The sequence below is a fragment of the Eptesicus fuscus genome, chromosome 21, assembly GCF_027574615.1.
Source record: "Eptesicus fuscus isolate TK198812 chromosome 21, DD_ASM_mEF_20220401, whole genome shotgun sequence".
Lineage (NCBI taxonomy): Eukaryota > Metazoa > Chordata > Mammalia > Chiroptera > Vespertilionidae > Eptesicus > Eptesicus fuscus.
In genome coordinates, this window is record NC_072493.1 from 50,376,978 (window position 1) to 50,385,058 (window position 8,081).

The window sequence follows — 8,081 nt, forward strand, 5'->3', positions numbered from 1 at the left end:
CACACCCCATTCCCACGGGGGCCCCGTCAGGCTGACACCAGGATGGGCGCAGGCTGAGCCTCTCCCCTGGGTCAGGAAGCTGGTCTCTCCCCTGATGGAAATGCCATCGTCCTTCCTATGGGGCCCAGGGATGTTCAGCCTGGAGCCTGTCCCCTGTGAGCTGTGCTGACGCTGCTCAGAGTCCTGGGATCCCTAATGTCCACGCGGCCCCACAGGAGACCATGCTGCCTTAGCCACCACACAGTCCTGCTCTTTGGTGACTTACTATACAACCACTATATTATTTCTCCTCCCCCTCCTCCCTCTCCTCCTCCTCCTCTTCCTCTCTCCCCCTCCTCCTCCTCCCTCTCCCCCCTCCTTCACCACCTCCCCCTTACCTCCTCCTCCCTCTCCCCCCTCCTTCACCACCTCCCCCTTACCTCCTCCTCCCTCTCCTCCTCCCTCTCCCCCCTCCTTCACCACCTCCCCCTTACCTCCTCCTCCCTCTCCTCCTCCTCCCTCTCCCCCTTCCTTCACCACCTCCCCCTTACCTCCTCCTCCCTCTCCCCTCCTCCCTCTCCTCCTCCCCCCCTCCCCCTCTTACCTCCTCCTCCTCCCCTCCCCCTTCTCCCTCTCCTCCTCCTTCATCCCCCTCTCCTCCTCCCCTCTCCCCCCCTCTCCCCCCTTCTTTTCTCCCTCCACCTCTTACCACCTCCTCCTCCCCATCTCCCTCCCCCTCCCCCTCCTGCTTCTTCTTGAGGTTTTACCCTGGAAAGAATTATTCTTGACATACACACAGGATTTAGGGAAAGTAATAATTAGGACGGACAGACAGATACCCTCAGAACCTAAAATTGAGAAAGAATCAGAACAAATAGGAAATTGAGTGATATTACAAAGATAAAATTTTAAAAATAGATGACAAGATGAAGGATCACATGCCCAGAGAGACGTGGACAAATTCCAGGCACAGAGTGGATTTTCACAGGGTGAAGTTGCGATCAACAACACTCACAGAACATTCCAGTCCTCAGGGGACACTCTTCAGTTTCATTTGGTCACACACTGGCCCCCATCCCAACTCACCCCTCCCTAGATTTCTACCCCACAGGTGAGTCCGGTCAGCTTTTGAGGGAAGGAATGTCACAGGGGCCTCCTCCCTGCACCTGCTCTCTCTCCACATCATGTCCCACCCTCCTCGCACTGGCTCTTGTGGTCGCAGCGTATCCACTCTCAGGGCTGCAGGGTTCTGTCCTATGAACACACCACACTCCTCCGCTACTGCTCATGTGCATTTGTCTTATACGCAGATTTTGCAAACTGTGCAGCTAAGAGTATGTTCTCCATATGTTCTGGCACACGTTTGTATGTGAGTCTATTGTGCTTATAACCAGGCGAGGAATTGCTAGGGCATTGGGTGTAGTGAGTGCTGCCAAAGATTTTCACAGTATTTCAAACAACTTACTCTCCCACTAGGAATATATGAGAGATACCATGAGTCCAACTTCGTGCTAACAATTGATTCTGTCTCTTTCATTTTTGCTCTCCTGGGATGTGTCCACCAATACCACATTGTGGCTGAATTTCAGTTTCTCCTCTGAATAAAACTGTTGGCCAATTTTCATAAATGTGTGGACCATGTAACCATCCTCAAAGGACGATGGACTCGACACGTTGTTCATGAGTGAGTGGACACTAGTTAGGTGCCAGCGTCCTTAACTACTGGGGCACTTTGGCTATTAATGGATCTGTGGGCAGAGACCTGTGGGATGAGAGGAAGTGTCTGGTCTTTGCCCCTGGCTCCTGGCACTGAGCCCCTAAACCCTGGGCACCTCCTGAGTGACAGGTGTCTTTGGGAGGCTGATGAGGTGGCTCTTGGCTGAGAGGCCTGGAGGCTTCAGGTCCCAGGAAGACCAAGCTGGTCAGAGGGCTGGAACGTTCAGGCCCTAGAAGAAGGCGGAGCAGGAGGAGCCTGAACACTCATCTCTCCTCACCACAGAGTCCTGGGTGCAGGGACCCTGGGCCTGCGGGGCACTGACGGCAAAAATGAGCCCCGATACTGTCAGACGGGGACGCCCAGAGAATGAGACCACAACTCACACATGAAATAATATCTACATAATATTATTTAATATCTACATAATATCTACAAAATCAAAGAAACAACCAACACCCAGGAGATGGGTGCTGGGCCCCATCCAGGCCTGAGCCCAGGCTGACCTGCCCCAGGAAGCTCGCTGTCCAGGGTCCTGGAGAGGCGCTGCATTAGGACCCGGGACAAGGCCTGGGGGATGGAAGTCCCTGTGACCACAGGTCCTGGTGGGACAGGGTTCCCCTGAGGGACAAGGTCAGAGGAGCAGAGAGGTGACCTGGCCGAGGAGTGACCGAGTTAAAGCCCACGATGCACTGAGCACCCCCTGGGCACAGGACCCAACCACACTCGTCTTCAAAACCTCATCTGTCCACACCTGGGACAGCTCAGCACAGCAAACACATGAGCTCTGGAAAGTTCTTGGTGTTTATATGTATTTGCCTCAAAATGTAGGATGTTCTCCTTTAATTTACCCAACAACCTTTATGGCAAGAAATGAACAGTCACCTCCAGAACCTCATTTCAATGTAGAAGGAACAGCTTGCCGCTCAGAGCATGAGAAAGTAAAGACCGGGACGGTGAGGGCCCAGCCCACCTCTGCTGACAGGAAAGTGTGGGGAGCAGGGCGGGGCCAGCCCCCCCATCAGAGGTTCCTGAGTCAGGAAGTGGGAGCGTGGACACATCTTCCATCACTCAGTCCCACAGGGCAGCTCCTCACGCTGTGGAGGACAATCATCATGAGCAGATCCAGGGCAGTGGCTGGAACTGGTGACATTCTCAAACCCACTTCATGCTCACAGTGTCCCACAGACTCCCCACCACCCAGGCCTCCCTCTGCCCACCCCTCCCCACGGCAGGTCTCACCTTTAGAAGCCGAGAGAGACACATCAGATCAGAGCCCTGGGCGCTGTCACTGCCTGGGGGGGACACACCAGGACGGGGTCAGAGACCAGGGCAGGAGACTAAGAAGGAATTATGGGGCGGGAGGGGTCCCCCATGGCTCCCGTCTGCACTGTCACAGGGACTCAGGGGTCACCCCTCCATACTCACTGGCAGCCTGAGCGTAGCTCCCTCCTTTTCCACCTGCGGGAAGAAAACATCCCGTGAGAGACCAGGGAGGAGGCAGGGCCAGGAGGTCCTAAAGGAAGCCCTAGTCCTGGGCCCGGAGAAGTTTCCAGAACCCTGAGTACAGACCCAGGGCAGGACCAGGAAACCTGAGGGAAGTGCACGTGTGGGGACTGGACCCACCGCCCTCCTGGAGGTCTGTGCTCAGCAGGGACCTGCCCTCTGACCTGGGGCTGCAGGGAACGGGGTCCCACCACCAGCATCATCAGGTGGTAAGTGGTCCCTCATTTCCCACGGGCCTCACTAAGGAGTGAGTGTGAGCACAGAGCCCCACAGTGGCCATCACACGCGTGGGGACGGTGCTTCCCGTGAATGAGGCGGGACACACGTCTACCTGGGCTTGAACCCCCAGTGGGACAGACACTCAGACCCCACCCCTGCCCACCTGAGCGCCTCCTCCCCCACATCACAGCTCCAGCCACAGCTCCCAGCAGAACCAGGCCCCCAGCGATGCCCAGGATGATGGAGATGAAGGTGTGAGGAGGCGGCTCTGGGGGGAGAAGGGAAGGGAGGGTGAGGGCCCTGACCCTAGGCCTCAGCCCCGACCCCACTGAGTCCCCAGGGCCCCCGCTGCCCTGAGAAGAGGCTCTGTGCCCACGGCCCTCCTCACCCCATCTCAGGGTCAGGGGCTCGCGCAGCCCCTCGTGCTGCACATGGCACGTGTATCTCTGCTCCTCGCCAGGGGGCACCCCCACGGCCGCCCACTTCTGGAAGGTGCCGTCCCCCGCAGGCCTGGTCTCCACCAGCTCCATGTCCTGGGTCTGGTCCTCCCCGTCACGCTGCCAGGTCAGGCTGATGTCCGCAGGGTAGAAGCCCAGCGCCCAGCACCTCAGGGTGACCTCACTGTCGGAGACGGGGTGGTGGGTCACGTGTGCCTTTGGAGGGTCTGAGGGGAGGGGACAAAATGCAGGAAATTTACATCTGCCATGGGACACTCCAGCAGCGCCCATGTGACCATCCTGAGAGAGGACAGACACCTGGGTGGGGGAGGGAGCACACAGCCCACACACCAGCCTGGACAGAGGCCCCTGGAAGGACCTCCTAGTCTTTAGAAAGTTCTAGAATCAGAGAGACACAGCCCAGGACAGGAGGCAGGTCTCTGAGGGAGAAAAGGGATTTGTGGTCCTGACCTGGGTGGAGGCCACATGACTCAGAAAAGCTGGGGTCAGGTCTCAGACACAGGGGGTGGGGGGCAGGCACAAGGCCTGAGAGAGAAGGTCCCCGTGGGTCCCAGAGCCCCTGCAGGGCCCATGGGAACCGCTGATGGGTTATGTCAGGGGGTCTCCCTGCACCCCAGGAGAGCCTGCACCCCTAACTGTCCCTGAGAGGAGGGGGTGTCCCTCTGGAACCTGACATGGACATCCAGGGGACCCCCCTCTCTGACCCCAAGGAGGGGTGTCTGACACTGACCCCCTGTCCTGTCTCCTTGTAGGAGCCCCAGCCCCGGGGAGAGGGGGCGGCCCCAGGGCTCCTGGTACCTGCACGCAGCAGGGTCTCCTTCCCTTTGTCCAGGTGAATGAGGAGCCACTTCACACACAGGCCCTCCAGGTAGCTCCTGTAACGCTCTGCCTCACCCGCCGCCTCAAACTTGCGCTTTGACATCTGAGCCGCCATGTCGGCCGCGGTCCAGGAGGTCAGGTCCTCGTTCAGGGCGATGTAGTCGGTGCCGTCGTAGGCGTATTGCATGTACCCGCGGAGGAGGCGGCCCTCGGGTCCCATGTCGCAGCCATACATCAGCTGGAAGGTGTGAGACCCTGACCCCGCCCCGAGGTCAGCCCTGCCCAGCCCGCCCCGCGGGGCCTGAATCTAAAACTGAAAGTGAAAATCGGGTCACAGTCCCCGCGGGCTCCTCCCGGGTGGGGGTTGGGCGGGTCCCGCCGCCTCGGGGTGACGCTCGGACCCGGACCCTCGGCTCACCGTCCTCGCTCTGGTTGTAGTAGCCGCGCAGGGTCTGCAGGTTCACTCGGAAATTCTGTGCGTGGTCCTTGTTGATCTGCGTGTTCCGGTCCCAATACCCCGGGTCCTCCCGCTCCACCCACGGCTGCTGCATCCACGGCGCCCGCGGCTCCATCCTCCCACTCGCCGCGTCGCTGTCGAACCGCACGAACTGCGTGTCGTCCACGTAGCCGACGGCGAGGAAGCGGGGCTCCCCGCGGCCGGGCCGGGACACGAAGGTGTAGAAATAGCTCAGGGAGTGGGGGCCTGGGGGGCGGACGGGGGGCAGGGCCGGGGCTGGACACGCGCCTTCCCGGGCCCGCGCCCCCGCCGGGTCCCCTCGCTCCTCCCCGCACAGCCGCCCCCTCCGACCCCGCACTGACCGGCCCGGCTGGGGGTCAGGACCAGCGCCCCCGAGAGCAGCAGGAGGAGGGTGGGGGGCCGCATCACCCGCATCCTCGGCGTCGGGGGACCTTCTGAGTCCGGGCGCTTCCGCGGAGGAGTTATAACCGGGAGCCGCGGGGACGCTGATTGGCTGCTCCGGAAACCGCTCAGCCAATGGGAGTGAGGATTGGGGCCGCGTCACGAGTATCCAGGACGGAGGCGCCGGCGCTGAGTGCGCGGCGCTTCGGCCTGAGCCGCGCTGTGTCCCGGGGTCACCGGCCTCGCCTCCGGCCGCGGGGCGTGAGCAGGGGGAGCGGCTCTGGCTCCCGTGCGCGGGGCTCCCCCAGACCCAGGGGGGCGCGGGGCAGGCGCTGCGCTTCCTCCAGGGGAGACCCCCCGCGGCTCCTCCCAGGGCCTCCCCGCCCAGGAGGCTCGTCCTCCAGCCCCGACCCTGGGCCCCGCCCTGGAGCTGGGCGGCCGCGGCACCCCGGGCCCTGGGGTCCGTGTGCAGACGGAGCAGCGAGGGCCCAGCGGCGGTGGGAGGCAGCCGGGAGGAGGCGGCGTGGGGCGGGGTTCCCGGCGGCAGGGGGCGGGGGGAGCGGCGGCCGGGGGCGGGGTGGGCGGCGGCAGGGGGCGGGGTGAGCGGCAGGGGCGGGGGGAGCCCAGCCCTGGCTCCTGATCGCCCACCGGAGGCCAGCCCACCGGAGGCGGCGGTCCCCATGAGGAGGCCGAGGAGGGGGACGCGGCGAGGAGAGCGCAGGCGAGCAGCACCCGCAGGTCTGCCCCTTGCGCCCCACGCACAGCATGACGAATGCGGGCCCCGGTGCCAGAGGGGCAGGCCCTCCCTGAGCAGGTGACCCCTGAACCCCGAATCCCATCGGGTGCGGCAGGACTTGGCGCCTCTCCCGGCCGAGCTCCTCAGGCAGATGGGTGCCCGCTGCCCCCCCCCCCCCCCCCACAGCGCTGTGAGGAGGGACCCTGAGCAGGAGAGCTGGTGACGGGCTCCACTGGGTGCCCCCAGGGCTCAGCTCAGACCGCCCTCCCCCCGGGCACCCCGCTCAGGTCCTGCCGCGGCGCCCCCTGCCTCCTCCTTGGCCGGACCCGCTGGCTCACAGCTGAGGCCCCGCCATCCGCTCTCCCACCAGCGGCCCCCACGCACCCCGCTGGGCAGCCACGTCCCCCGGGCGGTCACGTCCCACCGCCAGGACATTCCCCGAACTCCAAGGAGGGCGACGTGAGGGCCATCGCGGGGACAGGTGCGCCCATCCCGCCGCGGCCTGCGCAGAGCTGGTTCCCACGAGGGAGCCCCTGAGGGGGACACCGCCCACCCCCCTCAGTGACGGGCAGGCTGGAGCCACCTGAGGGGCTGGAGCACAGCTCTGAACAGCAGCCATGACGGCGAGGCTGGCCCTCAGCCCAGGCCTCCAGCACCCCACCCAGCCCTCCAGGAGGCCGGCACCCCCTCCTGCCACCCCCTCCCCCATCTCGGTCACCAGCTCCTGTCTGTCCCACCCCTGACCCGAGTCCCAGCGGCTGGGAGAGGGGGGCAGTAGTTTTCTCTCTCTCTCTCTGTCTCTGTCTGTCTCTGTCTGTCTCTCTCTCTCTCTCTCTCTCACACACACACACACACACACACACACTGGGGCACACTCAGGGAATGCTCGCTCCCCCTCTCCTAACCCCTCCCATTGTGTCCCATTCCGCTCACCAGGCCGGGCTCCACCCTCAGGGCAGCCCCATGGGACTGGCAGGGCCCCGGGTGCTGGGACCCCTCCTGCCCCCCTCCCCGTGCTCCCAAGTTTCCCAGCGCATCTTCCTGTCCTCTTCCTCTGTCCCTGCCCCTGGGGCTGGGGGGGCCCGGCTGGGGGGCGGCTCCTGTGACAGCGGAGGAACCTGGGGCTCAGAGACATTACAGGACGGACCTCACCCACCGGAGGCGGCAGGCGGGTACGCCCAGCGCCCTTCTCCCCCCACCCTGTTCTCGGCCGCTCTTACCCCTCCGGCCCCTCAGACCTGAGTGGGAGGTCCTGATGGAGGGGCCCAGACCCAGAGTTGCTGAGGGCAGGAGGAGAGGTTTGGGGGCTCACAGGTGCGTGTGGGTGTGAATGTGGGGGAGTTTTGCTTTAAAATAAGTGAAGGGAAGAGAGGCCGTGGAACCAGGGGAGCCGGCTGGCGGCTGCTGCTGCCCTTCCCTCCCTCCCACGCATCCCACGGCAGGGCTCCCAGCTCCATCCCCTGTACCTACTTTTTAAAACATTTTTATAGCTCATGAAATATCTATACTAACAAAAGGTACTATGCTAATTAGATCCAAAGTCTTCCAGACATCCTTCTGGACAAAGCCACTGTGGAAGGGACTGAGGCTGAGGCGGTTAGGGGCGATCAGGTCGGCAGGGGAGAGCGGTTAGGGGCGATCAGTCTGGCAGGGGAGAGCGGTTAGGGGTGATCAGGCAGGCAGGCAGGCAGGTGAGTGGTTAGGAGCCAGCGGTCCTGGATTGCGAGAAGGATGTCCAACTGCCAGTTTAGACCCCATCTCGGATGGGGCCTAAACCGGCAGTCAGACATC

At 63.0% G+C, this 8,081-nt stretch overlaps 1 protein-coding gene across 3 annotated transcripts; it reads right to left on the minus strand.

Annotated features, from left to right (window-relative positions):
- Window positions 1–2,090: 2,090 nt before the first annotated feature.
- Window positions 2,091–5,640, minus strand: LOC103304180 (BOLA class I histocompatibility antigen, alpha chain BL3-7-like). Of its 3 annotated transcripts, none has more exons than XM_054710274.1 (8): window positions 5,515–5,640; window positions 5,114–5,428; window positions 4,675–4,950; window positions 3,807–4,082; window positions 3,582–3,686; window positions 3,122–3,154; window positions 2,936–2,988; window positions 2,091–2,790 (listed from the first exon to the last, which is right to left on the minus strand). In XM_054710274.1, the coding sequence occupies exons 1-8, from the start codon at window positions 5,585–5,587 to the stop codon at window positions 2,761–2,763; spliced, it is 1,161 nt and encodes a 386-aa protein (XP_054566249.1). In that variant the 5' UTR covers window positions 5,588–5,640; the 3' UTR covers window positions 2,091–2,760. The 3 variants fall into 3 exon arrangements, with proteins under 3 accessions (XP_054566249.1, XP_054566250.1, XP_054566248.1); XM_054710275.1 differs by having other exon boundaries at window positions 5,114–5,398; window positions 5,515–5,639; XM_054710273.1 differs by lacking the exon at window positions 3,582–3,686 and having other exon boundaries at window positions 5,114–5,398; window positions 5,515–5,636.
- Between the last annotated feature and the right edge of the window lie 2,441 nt (window positions 5,641–8,081).